The 22,984-nt window shown below is 39.2% G+C and overlaps 1 protein-coding gene and 1 long non-coding RNA gene across 5 annotated transcripts in view; one reads left to right on the top strand and one right to left on the bottom strand.

Moving 5' to 3' along the window:
* BANK1 (B cell scaffold protein with ankyrin repeats 1) overlaps positions 1–6,226 on the top strand; it is a 317,778-nt gene extending 311,552 nt beyond the window's left edge. For 2 of the 4 annotated variants that reach the window (XM_067736857.1, XM_067736855.1), the window contains exons 15-17: positions 421–476; positions 1,709–1,773; positions 2,027–6,226. In XM_067736857.1, the coding sequence (XP_067592958.1) occupies positions 421–476; positions 1,709–1,768 (116 nt within the window). In that variant the 3' untranslated portion in view covers positions 1,769–1,773; positions 2,027–6,226. The remainder of the gene's footprint in view (positions 1–420; positions 477–1,708; positions 1,774–2,026) is intronic. The other 2 variants (XM_067736858.1, XM_067736856.1) reach the window with 1 other exon arrangement.
* Positions 1–22,984, bottom strand: part of LOC137223997 (uncharacterized) — a 160,142-nt gene that overhangs the window by 37,646 nt on the left and 99,512 nt on the right. The gene's annotated exons all lie outside the window — the stretch shown is intronic.

Below are 22,984 nucleotides of genomic sequence, written 5' to 3'. Positions count from 1 at the left end.
TGGAAAGTGAGAAACCTGTGAGAAAAGCAGGAAGTAGCATGGGCCAAGGTGGAGCAGTAGAAACAAACTTTTATTTTAAAAAAAAAAAAAGTGTGCTTTGCAATTGCCTGATTCTGGTAAATGGGGAAGAGAAAAGGAAGAAAAAGGCATAATCAAGTGGAGCTTGTTATTCTAAGATGTTGGATTGTTTCTGAGCTGAAGCAACTCCTTGAGTATCCTATTCTAGTCAATCCCTATGTGTAGGAGAAATTAATACATACTTGTCAAGGGTGCTATGTAAATATGCCCTTTTGGATCTCTTTAATATTTTTTCTCTTTACCCATATCCTATTCTTTGCATATATATTTTTAAGTGCTAAATAAAGGAATTATTAAATGTGTGAACAAGTGAAGAGATAGTAACAGAGTTTGTATTTCTAGGTAATGAAAATGCCCACAATGAAAATGTGTCATATGACATACCCTCTGGCAATAAGGTGGGTTGTATATTTCTTCATTTTTTATAAAATGCAAAAAAGAATTCTTTGTTGAGAAGGAATATGAAAGCATTCTATGCTGACTATGCTTTGAGACATTCCAACAAATGTGAACTAAATAGGTCACATAAGCATTTGTGTGCAAAATCCATGAGCAATAATTTAAAGAAATTAACTGTTCTGAAAAAAGCAAAGAAAGAACTCAAAGGAAAAAGGCACCGAGGCCCAAGTGTGGATGAATTCAACAGACCAAATAAATCTTAGAGGAGTTATAAACACATCTTCTTTAGCAAAAGGAACATGATGAGCCTATTTGAACCACGATTTATACAATCCTTAAAGTCTAGTGTTAAGAAAAAATGTAATGCCAAAATATTGTTATATAAATACGCATTACTTCACATTGTAAAGTTAACCAAAAGTAAATTGCTAACAAGAAGCCAGAAATAACACTAAGGAAAGACAATAGCAATGGAGAACCAAGACCAGTTCAAGACAACACCACTGATGTCCTGTCCACAAATTTTTCTTCATAAAAAATCATGCTATTCCAACTATCTACGTATGTGATGTAGGACATTTGCACTGTTACCCAGGGTCATCTGGCAGCTGGATTTCTTGCTAAAATCCAGAATTAGGGCCCATAACAAACCCGTTTTAGTTTACCAAATTTTAATAACTCCTTAAGCTCTCTTATGCTTCAAATAAATCATACGTAATTATAAAAGTCATCCACCCTTAAGAACTGCTTGAAGTATTTGCGTTTCTGGATCATTCTGTGGCCCACCAATGAGCTATAGACCTAATGGGTCTACAGCACATATCGACCTAATGGGTCTACAGCACACAGACTCATGAGACTCATTTGACTGTAGCAGAATTGTGAGGTACCACCTAGCCCAGGAGTTTATGAAAATATCTTTGTTAAACAAAGATTATTCTACAAGATCTGGAGGACGATCTTGAGCGAGATTTTGGATAAGAGGAAAAGAATACAAATTCCCAACGCTTAGGCTATTCTCCCTCAAAAAGAAAATATAATTTGAACTGAAGGACTTTGATGTAGTTGAGCTTTACAATGACTCTTTCCTTTAAGGATGGAGGACTGTCTTTCCAGTTGCCTCTACAAAGCTGTTTTTCTGTGACTGTGAAAGGCAACTATGACTTTATCATGTTTCTTTGTTCAGCCTTAAAATGAAGAAACGCTAACTCTATTTTTTTTTTTTCCTTAGCTTCCTGCTCGACTCCAAGTTGAAAAGGAATTTGGTTTCTGTTGCAGGAAAGATCACTAAACAAGGTAAAATACCAGCTGTATTTTTTAGAAAACCTAAAGCAGGCTTATTAGGAACGTGAAGGAATCATTTGTCTAGCACACAGAATACTTTAAATATTTCATTATCTTCTCCTGAAAGGATCAACATGTGTATTTTTCAAGGTAAAGGTGATTGTTCTTTAGAAAGATTTATTATAGGGGTGGTTTTATGCTAGGTAATCAATTTCAGATGATGATCCCTTTGTCACTAATACATTTCCTGTGATCTTATTTTCAGGTTATTATAATAAAACTCAAAAATCTGCAGACACCTTCTGGGTGAAGCAGGCTTGCATTGGATTACCTGCTGTCTTCAGGACAAATCTATACTATGGAAGCAGAAGCAAGCTTTTGAATTTCAGAACTTGTTATTGCCACAAGTTATTGGCATTATACCTGCTTCAGATGAGTGTATCAACATGAAAATTAAATGCTGCAGAGCAATTGAATTCTTTGAAAATTCTTGAGTTTTACAATGCACTTTGCCACTGAAGCAGCTATTTCCCATTTTTAAAATGGAAGAAAAACAAGAGCAGAGAAGTTAAATGCTCTGTAGCAAAGCTACTGGGCCTGTTTAATGGGCTAACCTTAATTGTTTACTCCCCGCTACACTTAGAATAAGCATAAAAAATACAAATTTGTTTTGTACATATTTGCTTTTCCAGTGGGTGGTCTATTTTCTGAATTTCTCACATTCAGAGCTCTCATTATTATTGTCACATCATGTTTGCAGCAACCTTCCATTTTTTAGAGCCTGTTTGCATATAACCTTGAGAACATTATTTTTTTAACTTTCTGTGTCTCAAATTAATATACATTTCCACAACCTATATTCTCTATTAAAAGGTTTATAATTTCATCATCCCATTTCTTAGAAGCAATTTATAAGCGTAGAATAGAATGTGGTTTTATCATTCTATGATTTCTACCCACTGCAAATTAAATAAATGTTTAAAGCTATGTCTGACTTTTCAAAATAAATGTATGAGAATTAACCACTAAATTCTTCTGCTTACCAGTTTACAGAGAGAAGTCTACCAGATATTTTTTTAATTTCACTGTGTAGGGCCCATAAAGTAAACACACAAATGATTTTTTTCTAGCTTCTAAACAGTGATTTATAGGGATATATATTTTAAGTGATTCTGCAAAACACTGCCCATAAGTTTCTCATGACCATTAACACTCTTAAGCTCAAGTTTTAAAAATAACATAGTAGTTTGATCAATCCCTTAATGGAAGGTGCCTCTTGATTATGACATTTGGAAATTTGGTCCATAGTTTCACATCTGAGCTTTCAAGAAATGGAATGCCCTTCCACATCCTGAGCCCCCATTTCTATGGATTGTCCCACCCAAAGAGTCATGAAAAGCAATAGGAAAACCAACTGCTTTTCTATAATTTTCTTCATCTATAAAATTCAAATGTGTCTATTATCTCTAAAGTAAGAATTTCCATATAGGCCTGTGACTGGTGCCTACAATTCCACTGTCAATTTTATTCTTATTAAAAACGTGAAATCCAGTAACAGGTAAAATGTCAGCTTTTCTAATTACAAAGCAATTAGATCATTTCTTACCTGAGACGCAATTCAGGGTGGAAGTGGGAGATAAAGCAAGAATGTTATTCAGTTTTTTAACATGGAAAGAAGTCTAAAGTCAGCACCTCTACGTTCTATCCTTCTGAACTGGGCTAGTTTAGAATAAAACCATGGCAAAAAGCCCCTTTAATAGTCTCTTTCCCTAGATACTCTGGTCCTTGAAATCTTATTACTTTGTCATCACAATGAAAGAGAGGAAAAGAAACCAAAAATAACTGAGGTCCTCCCTATGACTCCTGAACCATGGTCCCTCCCCTCCTTGACTTATTAGGCTTGTCCAGATCATAGAAGACAGAGAAGTTTGGAGTTGGGGGATCAGAGAAGTTCACATCATGCCTGTTGCATTGAAGGAAGAGATGAAAAGTAGAGAAATGCAGAGGTGGAGGAAGGGTAATCCAAATTTAGGAATGATCCCAGATAAGAATATCCAGAAGGAAGCAATATTTTTTAATCTCTGGACTTTATTCTTAACATACAGAATACTGTCTATCAAATTTGAGCCACGCTCCAGAAGTTTGTTTTTAGTGATGGAAGAGATCATATGTCAGGATCTAGACTAGTAGACTAGGAAGATGTGAGCTTTCCTTGGAGATTTGGGGCATTTGTCTAAGAGCCCTAGTCACTGCCAGAAAGGAAACACCTGCATGGGAAATCTTCCGAAGATTTTGTGCTGATTCTGGAAGCCTGAGCAACCAGTAGGTAATAAAATACCTTATCTTTCCTATCATCCCTTCCTCAATTTGGATTTGTTCCCAATCCATTACTCTTAATGTACACAAGAACCAGCCCTTTCCTCTTAAATTTACTTGACTCTGACTTCTAGAGAAATTTGGACTGGTATTAAATGTTATCAAAAGAATTTTATGTTTAAAATTAATTGCCTTCTTTTCTACTTAGTTTTCTAGGATAAAGAAGCAGCAGCATCTAGGCCAGTGGTTCTCAACTAGGGCATCTGGCCATATCTGGAGGCACTTTTTACTGTCATGACTTCAGAGAAGGTGCTCTTGGCATCTAGTGTGTAGAGACAAGGGATGCTAATGAACATCCAATAAACTACAAGACAAAGAAATGTCCTGTCCAAAATGTCAACACTTCGAGGTTGGGAAACTCTGATCTACACTATAAAGTAAAATGGGATTAACACTTAAAAGAATGTTATTAAAATAAAAACAGTTAACTTTATATGGAATTATCTGGAAGTGGAAACCCGTGTGATAGCATAAATCAGTGTTTATATTTTGAAGTGCATATGGCGTAACTTAAATGGACCATTAAGTACTCAAAAGAATAGATGACTCATACATTTTTGTAAATCAAACATTAGATTATGCTACCTGTGGAGACTCCAATTTTTAGAAAATGAGACTGTTCTCAGTATTGTTCTAATGAAAATGACCTTGTAACTTAAGTCATTATTATATCCTATTCATGCTCTAAGCACTTGCTCATCTGAGTTCCTTCTTCTAATACTCAGGGGGTCTGATTTTAATAACTTGGATTTACCTGAATTTTACTGCATATTGCTTTTCTAAATGGGTAAATATTTAGGAAAGAGGTCTGCTCATGAGCCTGATCTAGTCACTCCCAGCTAATTAGCACAGGGCTGGTATGAGGCCCCCCTTGCAGTACTTTCTGTAACTGTACCTGCCAACCATACTTGTTGGCCTTCCTTATTTTGTGGAGCTGACTTTTAAAGGCAGGGACTGCCACACAAAAGACAGCAAAAACAAGATTCTAAATACAATAGACCTGGGACTTCCCTGGCCGTCCAGTGGTTAGGACTCCGTGCTTCCACTGAACGGGGCACGTTTGATCCCTGGTCGGGGAGATCCCGGAGATCCTGCAAGCTGTGAGGCTCGGCCAAAACCAATAATAAATAAATAAATAAAATAGGCCTCAAATTCATAAATTACAGTATATGATTTCCTCAATATTCTCATCTTCAAAATGCAGATTCTTACATAATTTTACAGGTATTAAATGACATCATGTGCTTACATGAGAAGTGCAGTATTGCATTCAACAGCATGAACTTTGAGGAAAGACCAACGTAGTTTGAATATTGACTCACCTATATCCTAGCTATGTAAACTAGGCCAGTTTTCCAGTTTCCCTGAGCCCTATTTAATCATTAGTAAAGTGGGGTTATCAATACCAACATCAGCATAGGTGGTTTGAGAATTAAAAGTAAAAATATTATTTAATTAATACTAGGACACTATTAAGACACTTTTGATGGTAAAATGCAGTACTGCTAATGATTGTGATAAAAAAAAAAAAAAGGCAGGCATACCTCCAGCATAAGCTGAGATACACGGTCACTCGGCTTAAATGAGACATAGGTGCTTAGTATATTTTTGGTTCCAAGTAAATTCTCAGTGAAGACAGTTGGCAAAAAATAATCCTCTCTGAAATGTGAATACAGTGTGATACACTAGGCTGACTTGTTATCTGACTGGCTCTTAGGCACAGCCTTATAGCTTATGATTCAAATCCACATCATTATTTACAAAACCAATGTTTACAAAATGTTGAATGACCACCTGGATCACCCATAAACATGAGAAGCTTCAAGCAGAAATATCCATCAGTGGTAAAGTACAGTATTTCCCAAATTGTGTTACAAGGAACTTGCGCATATTCAATTTAAAAGGGTTTCTGTGATCAAGTGAGATGAGAAAGTGCTATGTATTTTAGTCCCTTTTAGAAGAGCATATTAGACATCCAAGTATTGAAGACTAACTAATCCTGCAATAAAGAAATCTATACTGTTTGAAAAACACTGACTTACATTTTATGTATATGTAAGCTGGTCTCATTTTCCATTTAATGGGAAAAGAAAAACTGGATGAAGGATGCCTGCTGTGATATGTTGAGACGGAGTCTGAAACCTGGGTTCAGTGGGAAACAGTGTCAAAATCAGTCAGTGATGTTTGCCGTGAAGAATGATGGAGGAGGGTAAGGGGAGTGGTGGCATGCATGAGACTTATTTGGCATTCAAAATTTGCCCTTGGGGCTTCCCTGGTGGCGCAGTGGTTGGGAGTCCGCCTGCCGATGCAGGGCACACGGGTTCGTGCCCCGGTCCGGGAAGATCCCACATGCCGCGGGGCGGCTGGGCCCGTGAGCCATGGCCGCTGAGCCTGCGCGTCCGGAGCCTGTGCTCCGCAACGGGAGAGGCCACAACAGTGAGAGGCCCGCATGCCGGGGAAAAAAAAAAAAAAAAGTGCTATGGTTTTGCCACTAGCACTTTCTCTTTTCTTCACTCGAGAAAAAGAAAGGCAAGGGGTTCGGGGAAGTGTAAGCTGAGGCTGTTTTGGCATTCATGCCTGGCACTCATTGAGAGCATCTGCAGTCACCCTCAGGAGTCTTAAGCATCCTTGCAAGACACTGGCATTTGTCATAATGTTGCAAAATGAGATGTTTTGTAACTCAGACAAGTCATGCCCAGTACCTCCCAGATCTTCTGCATCAGCAGACTCAGGGAATCCCAGCAGATGACTTGTCATTAACACTGTTGAAGAGCATAAGAACCTTACTTACGATCACCATATGTTCTCTTCACCCTGATTTCCGTATATTATAGTACTGTGACTGAGATATTTTATTTATTTTATATACATCTTATTTTATTTTATAAGAACACTTACATTAGGTCTACCCTCTTAAATTCTTAAGTGTAAAATACGGTACAATGTTGTACAGCAGATCTCTAGGGCTTATTTTGAGTGAGATGTTTATACACCTTCGCAATTGGATTTTGGTCTCGAGATATTTTAGGATTTAACAAAACAAACCATCTGTGACTATAAGAGCTATCTGCTTCCTCACCTTCTTGAAAAAGATAATAGAGAAACAAACATTATGCTTTCCTAAAGAATAAGCCAGTTCTTCAGCCAGAAAAGTAAATATCTGTGAAGGTTCTGCTCATGTTTCAGCCTCTGAAATGGAAACGGGGGAAATAGCAACATTCTTCGGAATACGGCAGAAAAATTATTTCGAAAAAAAATTTTTTTTAAACCACAAAAGAATAGCAATAGTTTAAGACCAGAGAAAATAGCAAGGTGCAAAAGCCCTGTGGCACAAAGAAACAACATCTGAGAACCTAAATACAGCCAGTATGACCACAGCACAGCAGGCAAAGGGAAACAGAATATGATAAGAATAGATCATGCAGGGCAATATTAAGGATTCTGTTTCTTCCAGAAAACAATGGAAATCATAAATGAGATTTTAGCAAAGAAAATGTCACATTTGCATTTTGAAATGAACACTTCAGCTGCACTAGGGGCAACAAGCTGGAGAGAATATAACAAACCAGAGAGGAATCAATTGTCCAAGTACAAAGCCTCAGATTTGTTCTTAGTTTTGAAGCTACATGTGTTCTATGCTATATAACAACCTGCCACAAACTCGGCAGCTTAAAATAACACATTTATGATCTCAAAGTTTCGATGTGTCATGAATCTGGGCATAGCTTAGCTGGGTACTCTGCTCAGGGTTTCACAAGGCTACAAACAAGATGTCAGCCAGGCTCAATTTTCATCTGGAGGCTCAAATGGGGAAGAATCTGCTTTCAGGTTGTTAACAGAATAATGCGTTTCCTTGTGGCTGTATGACTGAGGGCACCTTATTTTTCTGGCTGGAGACCACCCTCATGTCCTAGAGGCCTCACGTGAGAACTTACCACATGGGTGTCATCAACATCTTACTCCATCAAGCCCACGAGAGTCTCTCATCTCAAGGGGGCCCAATCCCTCATTTAGGGCTTTTACCTGAAAGAGACAGGCTCACCCAAGATATGTCGTTTTATTATCTCAAATTCAACTGATTTGAGACCTTAATTATATCTGAGAAACCCTTTACTTTCCCATATTCTGTCACAAGTCAAAAGTCCTACCTACACACAATGGGGGAAACGGTTAACACCAAGTGTGGACACCAGGGGGTAGGAATCACGGTGCCACCTTAGAATTATGTCCACCACACCACCAAACATATAAATTTTAATATTGCAAACTACTGAAAACTAGTTCCAGGAACGAGTGGGACCTTCCCACACAGTTCTTATCTTTACACGTTAATAAGAGCATTACTGAGAGAAGATTCCTTTCCTTGAGATATCCACAGTGCTTCTCTATAGTACGGATTTATTCTATTTCTTATAGTTACCCACCAGGAAATGTGAATGCCCTGTGTTCCTTTGATATGTTTCAGTAAATTGTAATATCTCCCTTAGTATTCTCTGTTTCTGTTGCCACCTGCACCTGCTTTTACATTTGTGTTTAGCTGTTTTTCTCCAATATCACAATCCCTCAGTATAGATACACATCTGGCATTGAAAACACAGAAATGGGAACCTTTTAGAGTGGTGTGAATAATAAGCTATCTGTACGACTTTCTTGAACTTCGTAAGTTTTCAGTACATTTGCCTATGTGGGATTCTGAATTATGCAGACCCAACATGGGATCCAACACTGCTAGCAATGATACCCAAAACAACCAAAAAATTCAGAAAACTAAAATTTCATCCTCTAACTTTTAAATCACTCACTACTTCCCTGGTAATCAAAGTGGTACTTTAAATTCTATTTAATACTCGGAGCACATTTTTAAAGCAGCAGTGAAAATCCATTGAAATATTTTAAGCAGAAAAATTCATTCTGACTGCAGAACAAAGAATGGATTGTAAATAGGCAAGAGCAGACAGTCAGGGGGCTAGTGTGGTATTCACAAGATACTGGCGGCTTGGATTAGAGTGATAATTGAGGTGATAAAGAGGGGACTATTTTAGACACATTTTGGTGGTAGTGTCACTAGTGCTTGGTGTGGGTTTGATGTGGAGGTAAGAAAAAAGAATATGAATAAGGCTGGAATTTTTTGACTTGAACAGTTTTGTGGATGATGGTATCATTCGCCAAGGTGGAGAAGACAGGGGAGGGTAAAGTTTCGTGGGTTGTATTACATTGGTCAAGTCAATTAATCTAATTCTCAGTTTCCTCATGGGTAAAATGGAACTGATAGTAGTAGCATTTCATTGGGTAGTTTTTTTTTGTTTTTTGGGGGGTTTTTTTTGCGGTACGCGGGCCTCTCACTGTCGTGGCCTCTCCCGTTGCGGAGCACAGGCTCCAGACGCGCAGGCTCAGCGGCCATGGCTCACGGGCCCAGCCGCTCCGTGGCATGTGGGATCTTCCCGGACTGGGGCACGAACCCGTGTCCCCTGCATCGGCAGGCAGACTCTCAACCACTGCGCCACCAGGGAAGCCCCCATTGGGTAGTTTTGAAGATTAAATAAATAATGCTTATGAAACACCTGAAACTTGGTAAATGCTCAGTAAACATTGAATTATCATTATCATCATCATCTTTAGTCAGTACTTATCTTGAAGTACAATAAACAAGTAAAGCTGGATTCAGTATCATTAGGGACATTACAATTGAGGTGGTAATAGTTCTCTTTGTGCTAAATATGGAAGTTAAATTTTTATTTTAAGATAAATTTTGGACTATATGTCTAAAGTCCTTTAATCCATGGGGATCTGTATCACATTCTGACAGTTAAGCTTTCGCCACTTGTGAGGTTTACCTGTGAATGTATAATAGTTCGGGGAAAGTTTCCTGATATTTTTGTTCATCTCCTAAAAAACTTACTGGAGGCTACAATGAGTCTTCAAAATAGACCGAAAGTGCAGGATGTGCATTTAGCATCCATTTTCATCCCCTTCTATAAAGACCCTGTACTTAAGGTTCTGGGAGGCTAATGCAGACATTTGTCAGGCTCTCCAGCAGGAAGGGGCTCCATGTGATACACGTTCCACCAACGAGATGGTCTCATGGGAGATATGGAAGATGCAGGTGAGAGAGAGAGAGCACCTCCCTGCTGCTGTGGAGGCTGGCCAGGAGGTCGGAGTCACGTTGGTGGTGTTGGTGGTGGCCAATGCAATCCACATCTGAGGGTCTAGTCACCAGCTTCACGGGTTTGAGGCAGTTGTGCCAGTGGTGGTGGTAATAAGCACAACTGCTTCCTGACTTCTGGATCTTGGAGACAGTAGTGTTAACCTAAGCCAACTCCTCTAGCTCTTTGAAAGATTTTATAAGCTCTTTATTCCTTGTATTAAATTCCTTTTTCATTGAAATATCTAGAATGGTTTCTGTTTCTTATATGGAACCCTGACTAGTACACTGAGTCACATCAAGGGTCTAATTTAACTCTGTTTTTCACTAGTTTTTATCCGATAACATTTTTCTTGACTGAAATTTCCCATCTATTTATCCCACTGCCCAATTTTCACTTCAGGCACTCAATTCACATTTCAGGTGCTTACTTGGTGTTTGTTAAATGAATAAATGTTATCATCTGGGTTATCTGCTTCATAAAATAGTAACTTATTCCTCCTCCAACTTTCAAATCAATCTAATACAATATTATCAGATTACTCAGATATTTATAATCAGAATAAAATCCTTTTGCACTTTATATAATCCAAGCATATATATAATACCTTACAGAGTAACTTTAGTAAACTTAAATGCCAGTATTATCAAAGGTACAGCCAAACCTTTCTTTATTCATGGACTACCTAGTTATGGAATTTATATTCTCTTTAAGTTATTTCTTAAGAATATTTAGTTAAAGCAAATGACCTTCATTAAACTCACTTTTTCATCAAAATCTAAAGATACCAAGTTACAAATTCAGGAAGAATTTCACTTACATCTATAATCAAGGCAACAGCATTAAATTATTCATTGATTAGTTCTTCTTTTGTTAGCTCTCTTCTTGACAAAATTTTTAGATTCTGTTGAATATGATTACTTCCTCTTTAAATATGTTCAAACCCTCATTATTCATAACCTTATAATCTGACTTTAACCATACTTTGAAGGTCCAGATTGCAGAAAAACAAACTTTACAAAGCCTGGCACCAAAAAAAACATTTATCAGATCTGTGGCTGGATTATAAAACTTTTTTAGCTTTTAAATATAGTGGATAGGGCTTCCCTGGTGGCGCAGTGGTTGAGAGTCCGCCTGCCGATGCAGGGGACGCGGGTTTGTGCCCCAGTCCGGGAAGATCCCACATGCCGCGGAGCGGCTGGGCCCGTGACCCGTGGCCGCTGAGCCTGCGCGTCCGGAGCCTGTGCTCCGCAACGGGAGAGGCCACAGCAGTGAGAGGCCCACGAACCGCAAAAAAAAAAAATTTACATATATATATATATATATATATATATATATATATAGTGGATACACAAAGGTAAAAAAAAAAAAGTTTTTTAAAAAGTCAATGAATTGAATACTAATGGGTGACCCAGGTTAGTTTGAGTCACAATATCATTTGCTCAGATGTATTTTCCTTCCTAGGCTGTGAGGCTGAGCAGACATTCCTGACATTCCTGACACTAGCACTTAAAGGAGAGTTCTGTCCATCAAATGCAGTGGTCCAGTGAGGAAACTTGGTATAGCCTTCTGATCCATTTTATTTACCTCTGGACTAAATACTAAGATTTTCTTAAGATCAAGGGCCATTATGGGTTTGATGAAGAAACAATAGACAGCTGGGAATAAGCTCTTCTTGAAATGATGAGTTACCTGACAGTCCCTAAGCACTGGGTTTGATGTCCTCAGGGGAAAGGGCATGACCTTATCAGTGTTGCCAGAAAAATATGACACTGACCTTTTAGCACAACATTGTTACATCTTTGTTCTCCACAGAGAGGGGATAATAGCAGATTGGACACTGTATTCATCATCCCTTATTGAAAATACATTTAACTTTCGCCTTTAAGATGTCTGTATTCTTCTTTAGCCAGCAATCCCCTCTCTCATACAGATTTACCGCATGAAGAATCCTTTGATCCTCACTAAATCAGTCCATCATGGAATATTTTTTTGTACTGTTCTCATTTTTATCCATACAAATTTACCCACCCAGTGCACGCTAGGGCATGGCGATACAATGGAATGTTAATATTTGACCAACATCAGCATTAGATTTTAACCTTTTTTTTTTTTTTTTTTTTTGCGGTATGCGGGCCTCTCACCGTTGTGGCCTCTCCCGTTGCGGAGCACAGGCTCGGGACGCGCAGGCTCAGCGGCCATGGCTCACGGGCCCAGCCGCTTCGCGGCATGTGGGATCCTCCCGGACCAGGGCACGAACCCATGTCCCCTGCATCGGCAGGCGGACTCTCAACCACTGCACCACCAGGGAAGCCCCTGATTAAAAACAGTTTCCTTCCACTAATATCAGCCAACAACATGGAGCACAAATAACACAATCATAGTTGGTGATTTTAAAATGGACACTTTATCAATTGCCTATTCTACAAACAGGCTGCATAGAAAACAACCGTAAAACCCCCTTCTTATGCGCTGTGAACCTTAGTTAACTCAAAAGTATGTGAGGGCTTGCTGTTGAACTCCCGCCCATGACTACACTAACCTTTGGGTTATGTAGGTGGCTCTGCTGATCTTATCTGGGTTTGCTCACATATCTAGGGGTCAGCTGGCTGTGCTAATCTGGGATGACCTGGGCTAGCACTTCACAACTTGACCCTGCACTGTTTCCCATCCACCTGCAGCGTAGACCTAGCACAGTCTTAGAGCAACTGAAGAGAGCAGGAGAGAGATGACAATTGCACAAATACTTTTCCTGTTGTTTGAAGCCTCTGTTGTTGCCACTTTTACTGCATGCCACTGCCCAAAGTAAGTCACGTGGCTGACCCAAAGTCAATATGGGAGATAATAAAAAGAGAATAAAAAGTAAAGGATGTGGATACATGAAGGAAGAAAACAAAAACACTAATTAGAAAAGATATATGCACTCCAATGTTCAATGCAGCATTATTTACAATAGCCAAGATGTGGAAGCAACCTAACTGTCCATCAACAGATGAATGGATAAAGAAGATATATATATAGTGGTATATTAGCCATGAAAAGAGAATGAAATTTTGCCATTTGCAACAACATGGATGGACCTGGAGGGTGTTATGCTTAGTGAAGTAAGTCACAGAAAGACAAATACTGTATGATATTATTTATATGTGGAATCTAAAAAATAAAGCAAACAAATGAATATAACAAAACAGAAACATACTCACAGATATAGAGAACAAACTAGTGGTTACCAGTGGGGAGAGAGAAAGGGGGAGGGACAAGATAGGGATAGGGCATTAAGAGGTATAAACTATTATGTATAAAATAAATAAAGCTACAAGGATATATTGTACAGCACAGCAAATAGAGCCAATATAACTTTAAATGGAGTATAATTATAAAAATATTGAATCATTATGTTGTACACCTGAAACTAATATTGTAAATCAACTATACTTTAATTTTTTTTAAAAGGATTAATTTTTTAATCAACTATAATTCTTCACGGAGGGGTGAAAAAAAATCAGGCCTCTTAATACAATAAATCTACCACAGATCCTTCTTAATATCAGTTTACTGTATTAAAATGCATATAAAACCAAAAAGAAAAGCTATATTATGAAAAGTAGCAGAACCTAAATTAAAATGATAAGGACACATTGGAAGAAATACTTGCATCTCTAATGTATAAAGATCTCATTCAAATTCGTAAGAAAAGCATCAAGATTCCAGTGGTAAGTTCCCAAAGGACAGCAACAAAGAGTTCATTTAAGAAGTAATGCAAGTACTGAACAAATATACAGACTAATGTTTATACTCATTTGTGGTCAAAGACGTCAGTTAAAGCTAACCTGAGACAGAATTTACAACTAGTATATTGGCCAAAAAAAGCCTAATCTTTCTTATTTATGAACTTGAGGATCTTTGTAATCCCTGAGAAACTGAATATTTAGTTTGGTGCCACAGACCTTTCCTCCTGGCAACAAACATTTGTCATATTTAGCTATCCAGTATCTGAATCTCCCTCCCCTCTTGCTATTAGCACTACCATCATCCTTTTGAGAAAATTCCCAACTGACTATGATTTTGAAATCACTCCCAGTGATTTTCAGAAGAAAATCATTCCAATTTGCTCACTCCCACTGCAGCCTCCCTCTTCATAAGATGAGAGCGGTATATTCTTCTTCAATTTGCCCTTGACACAGTTTCCTAAATTCTGTCCATCACTCATTCCTGGGATGCTGATTCAACAGTTGAGGTCAAATTAATCATCATGCAGGGACAGGATAGAGGTCAGACTGTTTTTGTGGCATGACCTTGGCTGCAGTTCTGCCTGCTTATCCCTCAGAGGACCCCTATTTCCTGCCCATTCTCCTAGTTCAGTCCCCCAGGGTCCCATTTATTATGTCACTTCCAATATCTTCACAATAAATTCCCATTTGCTCAGATGGTCAGGTTTGTTTCTGTGCTCGTAACCAACACTCTAGACTGGAGAAATCAAAACACAGAGATTCTGGTTTCGATGTATCCCCCTAAAAGATATGAAGTCCTAACCCCCAGGACCTGTGAAGGTGACCCTATCTGGAAAGAGTCTTTGCAGATGTTATCAAGATAAGATGAGGTCATACTGGTGTAGGGTGGGCCCTTAATCCAATAAGATTGGTGTCCTTTTAGGAAGAGGAGACAGAGGCGCACAGGGAGAGAACACCACGTAAAGACACAGACTCTGGAGGGAAGAACGTGATGTGCTGCAAGCCAAGGGCCACCAAGACAGGAAGAGCCAAAGAAGGATCTCCCAGAGAGGTTTCTGAGGGAACATGGCCCTGGCAACATCTTACTTTCAAACTTCTGACCTTCAGAATTGTGAGGCAATACGTTTCTGTTGTTTTAAGCCCCCAGTTTATGGTACTGTGTTACAGAAGTCCTATATATATGTTAATTTATTACTAATGATAATTATGAACCACTTATCATATAAGAAGCTCATTATATATCTGTAACTCAAATCCTTTCCTAGATAACTGCTCATATGACATTTTCACCCACCCAACCCAAGCTTTTGCATATAGAAAGCATATGAATAAGAACCCACTTGGTAGATAGAAGCATGCAAATGAACAGAGAGCACAGGGCAGAGTGGGATTACCCTAAGAAGCTAAGTACTTTCTATCTTATCCTCTTCTCCCCAACACTTTATCTTGTTATCAACCATGAGTAAAATGTCCCTCCTACCATCAACCAGGCCACTTTTTGAATACTCTATAAATATTTACCAAAATAAATTAAATTGAGTCCTTGACAAACCAAGAATTAGGTACTACGTAGTAACACAAGAGTTTTTAGGAGATCTGGATTTTCACCATAACAACACCATCACCAACCCTGAAATGTATATAAATAGGAAAAGCAGGTGTGACATGTCTTCAGTTCTATTCATGTTCAATGTCCTGTAAAACAACTAAGGTAAGTTCAATGGAAGGACATTAAAACAGAAAGGACAAAGAGATACTCTCTAAAATGAGTTTGTCCAGAGGGGCTTAAACACTGTGTGCAACTGTCTTATCAGTTGAGTAGACAGCAATCAGTGTAATTAAAGTGGGCAATGATAAGATTTTTAAACTTCCTTAAAGTTTTATTACATTTGACAGTCCAATTTGCCTGTAGGTCACTGGGCAAACAAAAATGTGTGTTATAGGTATTATGCTGGCTTTTTAATTTTCTACTGGGATTTTCATTATATATTAGCTTCTCAGTCATTTCAAAATTCCTCGAATTTCTTTCTGATACTGTCATTTGATTTAGCAACTGGATAGAAGCAGCTGAAAGCATTTCTTGGTCTTAAATTAGAGTTGGCCATGACAAATGTTCCTGCAAAAATATAGGATGAATCCCACACATTTATCACGGCATCTGGGCCATGTTTGTTTCTGTAGGACAGAGGAGAGGGTAGAAAGGATTCTTATGTTGGTAAACTGAAAGTCTAAGAATTACACTTGCCATCTGGGATTGCTTTGACGAGAATACTGGCCTGTTCCTCCCACTTAATTACCAAAATGAAGTATCATCATGCAAAGACAATGATCTTCGTGATCGAGACTTAAGGAAAACCAAAAGAGTAAATACTTTGATTTAAATATGGTTGGATTTATTTACTGTGACATTCAACAAGCTTCTCAAGTTTTTAGCAAAAATTTCATGCACACATTTAGCCTATACAAACAAGAAGTTACATAAACCCAACATAATTAAAGCAATTTATATAGGGCATAAACTTCATGATGTTTTACCGTCAACTTGTAAGTAAAGAAAGCAACTAACAGAAATAACTTCTCCCAGCAAAAACACTTATGTGGTTTACAGAGTTCCAAAATACCAGTCTTTAAATATGTACTATTCCACCAAGTGCCAAAAGGAGAATAGCAAACTAAACAGAGCAAACTAAGGCCTCAATTTAGAGATTTGGTAAGGAAGTAAAATGAAGACCTGCTTTTATGTGTGCTGTCATAAAGAATCAACTTAATTTCTCCAGCAGTATAGTTTCATTAACTCCATTAGGGAATACAATTTCAAATAAAAACCTTAGGTTCACCTAAGCTGTTGAACACACCTAACTGTTGAACACTTAACTCAAGGGTAATACTTCTGGTATTAAATCTACCGAGTTCCAGAAATACTCAAACTTTTCCACTGCAGAATCTTCCTTGTTTCATAATAGAAATGGTGTATTTCTAAGGCCAGATGGGCAATTAAGAAGCATGCTAAATGGCTACCTGAGGTCATAATCAGAACAGGGACTCAGAAATGCTGCCCTTTATGGAAATAATACTAATTCAGGTTTCTTCCTATTAGCCGTGTGTCTGAGTAAACCTTAGCACTAGACCCACACTAGAGCCCCTTATTGAGCTGATGCCCACCAGCAATATTTCAAGGAATGAGCTGTCAGGCCCCAAACTTGCTTTGACAGAATTGTTACAACAGTAAACCTTTGCCCTGGGCACCAACCTGACACAACCCTTTGACGAGCGGTTTCACTCTGCAGTGAAGAGAACAGATAGGTATGATTCTCACCTAATAGACTTAGCGGTAGCTTAATTTCGAAATGATACGGATAAAAACTAGTAGTAGTATCAATTAATTTTCTGATTCTGCATCCCATAATAACCAATTGCTTTTCGGAATCAAGTCTCAAAAACATTTTTTTAATTAACTGAACTCTTTTCAATACCAGTTGTATGGACACTAATCATCTTAAGGTTCTTAGTAATTTACTTTTACTCCAGGAATTTTCATCTTTGGAAAGCATCCTTACCCATTCAGAGGGGATTGGCCAAGTTATTTGGAAGAAACCCTGGATCTGCACAAATAAGTAGTGTGTAGTACATAGATCCAGATTCGATTCTGGGATGAAGGATGGAAGGGCTGGCTTTAGTGGACATGAGGCTAAATTCTAAAGCAAGCTACGTTGGAGTGGGAAACTTGTTCAAAGCAGCCATCCCAATATCAGTTTTTTAAGTTCTTGCCTTCAAACCACCCAAAATACGCATTTTTTACAAAATCTAGAAAGGTATCATTTCAATGCTAAAAACTGCCTTCCTGATCCTTCTTCACTGTTCTTTCCTCCCAGAGTGAAAATATTCCATCCTGGTGAGCCCTAATAGGAAGAAGTGAGCAAAGCCCAGGAGTCACTTCAGGGCAACTTAAATCTGCCTCGCTATCCAGCTTTACTGATTCACTACTTTTTAGAAGCAGGTGAAACACCGTAGGTGTCTGCAGGCTCAGATATGCAGGTGTCTGCATGTCTGCAGGCTCAGACATGCAGGTGTCTGCATTCCTCTCACACATGCTGGCCCAGTGGTGTGCTTGGGTTTAGAGCTGAGTCTGAGGTCGCAGATGCTTCCTCCTGATGGGACTATATCAGAATTAGAATGTTGTTACCACCATCTTGGGAAGAAGAACCAGGTTTAGGGGCAGAAAAGCCACTGATACTCTTCCTACGCAGAGTCAGCATTCCCTCCCTTGCCCCACCACTGTGTCCTCTCAAATAGGCTCCAATTTGGGGGTTTGGGGGGAGGGTCGTCCTTCCTAACAACTGTGCTTGATCTTAGAGATGAAGATAGACTTACATGGTAAAAATGGTGTGTGACTATGTGCTAGCGAAAAATATTATCAGAAAGAGCCGTACTTTGCACGGTGTCAGCTGTGGGACGGAGCATAGTCACGACTCAGGCAAATTTTCTTTAAGTCATACGTCTCATGGAAACAGCCCAAATGATCAGAGCAACTCGGGTACAGATGCCAATGACAGAGAAGTAAAGGGATGAGGCTTAATGAAACATTTACTAAAACTCTCAGGCCTCAACACAGGAACATAAAGTCTAAAACTAGCAAATATGCGTGAGAAAGGACATGAAATTGCTAGACTTTAAACAGGAGTCAGACATGGGGGTGTGGGGAAGGGGAGGCTGGGATGTAGTGAGAGAGTAGCCTTGACATATATACGCTACCAACTGTAAACTATTTAGCTAGTGGGAAGCAGTCGCATAGCACGGGGAGATCAGCTCGGTGCTTTGTGACCACCTAGAGGGGTGGGATAGGGAGGGTGGGAGGGAGACACAAGCGGGAGGGGATATGGGGATATAGGTATACATATAGCTGACTCACTTTGTTGTACAGCAGAAACTAACACAACATTGTAAAGCAGTTATACTCTAATAAAGATATATTTTTAGAAAAGAAATGAAATCCAAAAAATAAATAAATAGGAGTCAAACATAAAATTACAGTGAGTTAGCCACAGGAGGACACGGCTCAATTAGTCATTCAGAGACAAACTGCTGCGAAGCGCGTGGGATTTTGACAGGTCAGATCCCAGGTTTCCGCATCAGCTTGGGCGCTCACACTGAGGCCACGCCCCCCAAAACATGCATGAGAAAGGACTCCTTTAATAATCAGCGTCGGCTTTGGGAGGCCCATCATCCTCACCAAGGCTTTCTGGGAGTGGCACTGCCTTCCACTCTTCCAACCTAATGATTCTTCCTTCTCCCTGTTTTTTCACAGGTGTTGGGCATGCAGTGCAGTCTACAACCTCTCCTTGCTCACCTGTCCCCCTCTCCTTTATTTTTCACAGGCAATGCCCCCAGTAAATCGTTTGCACTTCTGATTCCATTATGGTGTCCACTTACTGGAGGACTTGAACAGATGCCAACAAATATATAAATCAGTGTAGTTCTGGCTTGTCTTGCTGAGAGACAGAACAATAGCTGAAAATTTTTATTGAATTGTAACCATGGAGGAAAAAAAATAAATCACCACCTCTCCTCTCTACTGAAGCATACACCATTTCCAAAGTCTCATTTCTTTTTTAAGCGGTTGCTTCCCCTTAACCATTTCAAATAGAATCTTCTCTTTTCTTGGCCTTCCTACTGTATCCATTATTCCATCTCTCTCTCTCTAGCTCAAAGTAAAATATATTCTGTTGATATTGATGAAGAAGTTACATGGACGGGGAGCAAATTTGTAATAGACTTAAGCATTATCTAAGAATAGGTATTACTTAAGAACAGCTATTTCTACTAGATTCACACTAGATACACGCTAGATACTAGACTGTCATGCTTTTGTGTTTTGTGCTTTTCAGTACCTGGTGAAAGAGGTAAATGCACATTTAGAAGTTAATTTAACCTAAATAACCTTGGCTTCTGAGACGGGTAATGCCCCAAAGCTTGTAATTCATTTGATCACAACTATCAAATAATGTCTGCATTAGGACTCATTCAGGATTGTAAATTTGCTCTTGGAAAGGACATTTGGAGACAGTTCCATACTATTTTATTTTAACATCGTTATTGGAGTATAATTGCTTTACAATGGTGTGTTAGTTTCTGCTGTATAACAAAGTGAATCAGCTACACATATACATATATCCCCACATCCCCTCCCTCTTGCGTCTCCCTCCCACCCTCCCTATCACACCCCTCTAGGTGGTCACAAAGCACCGAGCTGATCTCCCTGTGCTATGTGGCTGCTTCCCACTAGCTATCTGTTTTACATTTGGTAGTGTATATATGTCCATGCCACTCTCTCACTTCGTCCCAGCTTACCCTTCTCCCTCCCCGTGTCCTCAAGTCCATTCTCTACATCTGCGTCTTTATTCCTGTCCTGTCCCTAGGCTCTTCAGAACCTTTTTTTTTTTTTTTTACATTCCATATATATGTGTTAGCATATGGTATCTGTTTTTCTTTTTCTGACTTACTTCACTCTGTATGATAGACTCTATGTCCATTCACCTCACTACAAATAACTCAATTTTGTTTCTTTTTATGGCTGAGTAACATTCCATTGTATATATGTGCCACATCTTCTTTATCCATTCCTCTGTCGATGGACACTTAGGTTGCTTCCATGTCCTGGCTATTGTAAATAGAGCTGCAATGAACATTGTGGTACATGACTCTTTTTGAATTATGGTTTTCTCAGGGTATATGCCCAATAGTGGGATTGCTGGGTCATTTTGTTTGTTTGTTTGTTTTGTTTTTTTCCCATACTTCTTTAGCAATTATTTTTCAAGCTTCCATTCATTCCAGGCTTGTCTACATCATCAACCTTCCTTTCCTGCATGGTTCATTACTCTAAATTATCCATTTGCATCACTTCCATATAAACTTTATTTTCTTTGTAAACAGAGAGAATGGAACCCGTAGGCTAATCAACCTCCCCATGTCTGTGCTGCAGACACCAAGGATGAATCTTTATTAGAGAGTAGAGTGGGAGGACAGCGAAAAAGCGCCTGCTCCATCCCCTGAGCGCCATCTGCCTTCGAGGGCACAGACAGTGCCCACCCAGAGGGCTCTCCTGCCCACAGATAAGCCCACAATCTGCACCACTGACAGCTGTGTGAGGAAGAGGCACTAAAGCTGAGAAGAACATGGAACTGCACGTATCGGTCATCAAAAGATGCAGAATAAGCCCCAAAGGAACAGAAATATGAGGCTCATTTTAGGTTTTAAAATCAGCTAACTCCTCTAGCAAAAATGAGAGTTTTTCTTTTTTAAAGCCTATAGAATCTCTAGTTCCCAATCTGTTCAGAGACTTACCTCCCTTTACAAACTCACAAAAATAGATACGCAACCAACCTCTGAAACTCAGCATAAGAAATAGAAATTGCTGCTTTAAGATTTCTTTGCAAATCAACATCTTAAATTAGATATGAGGAAGCAAGTCACCTTCTCTATCCTTTAAGAAAGGCGCAAAAACAAGATGCTGTCTGGAGTTGATATGAGAAATCCCACTTTTCCTGACTCTAATGCAGGAAGGGTATCACTGACAGGGAAATGAAAAGCCTGAAGGAAATTGACTGAAGAAGGCGGGGGAGGGGCGGGGCGGGGGGATACCAAAAAAAAAGAAAGAAAAGAGAAAGGAATGGGAAACGAGTGTAAGATCCATGCTACTACTCCTAAAATGACACAAAAACACATTTAGGGGGCTTCCCTGGTGGTGCAGTGGTTGAGAGTCCGCCTGCCGATGCAGGGGACACGGGTTCGTGCCCCGGTCCGGGAGGATCCCACATGCCGCGGAGCGGCTGGGCCTGTGAGCCGTGGCCGCTGGGCCTGCGCGTCCGGAGCCTGTGCTCTGCAACGGGAGAGGCCACGGCAGTGAGAGGCCCGCGTACCGCAAAAAAAAAAAAAGAAAAAACCACATTTAGACCATGTTGAAAAACCACATTATTAATAAAATGATTTCACCATTCTGACAATATATAACAGATTTATCTGTGACTTTAAATTGTAGACTGCCTACTCTTGTTTGGATCATTATGTTATCTAGTTTTTATTTCTTCAGAAGATTACTGAAATGTATAACAGAAAGATATTCTCTTCATCTTGGTGGGGGAAAAGGGTCAAGAAATAAAGTCAGTGTCCAAGTCTTTACTCTGAGTCAATAGCAGATCTGCAACTAGAGCTCACAACTACCTCTTGCTGGACTCCGATGTAGCCAGAGGATGACTGACTAGAGAGCCAGACATCAGTGACTACTAATGTAATCAGGAGCTACTTTGTTAATGGAGCAAGTGTGCCCTATACGTTTCCTCGGTCCCTCATGCAAGTTGACTTCTGGTGCCTGCTCCTCCTATGCATTACCTCTATCTGGGCATCAGCAGTGGAGACAGTTGGTCCCTAGCTAAGATCTCTGCCACCTAAGATAGTACAGAGATGAATTTTGATGCAAAGCTAAAAGCTCTATAGAAATTATCATTGCCAGTGTTCAGTTGTTTTTTCTAAATATTGACATATCAGAACTAAAAACTATCCTCTTCACTAAATTTGATTCTATGTGAGACAATCATAATATGAATTGCTTTCTGGAAAAATGATGCATGGGAAGATGAACAATCTTATTCTATTTGGGAGAATCAGAGGTGTAGTTCAGTCTCTCATATGGTTTCTTCCCACCTATTTCGTAAGTCCTAACTTTTCTTACCACCTACGGCCTGGCCAATTCTCCATATAAACTTATGACTACATCCTTAATAAGATCTAGATTGCTAGTACCACAAGACCATTGTCAAGCATTCAATAAATAACTCTGAGTATCAGTACTACCAAATAGACAATCAGAAGGCTGGGAGAAGCCACGTGTGTTAACTGGGTGGCAGACTTCAGACCCTTTCTCATTAGTACATTAGCCCAGTAGCAAAAAATTGATTTATCAAAGTAATTATTAATATC

The sequence above is a fragment of the Pseudorca crassidens genome, chromosome 4 (genome assembly GCF_039906515.1).
Source record: "Pseudorca crassidens isolate mPseCra1 chromosome 4, mPseCra1.hap1, whole genome shotgun sequence".
Classification (NCBI taxonomy): domain Eukaryota; kingdom Metazoa; phylum Chordata; class Mammalia; order Artiodactyla; family Delphinidae; genus Pseudorca; species Pseudorca crassidens.
This window is presented reverse-complemented; position numbering and strand designations above follow the sequence as displayed.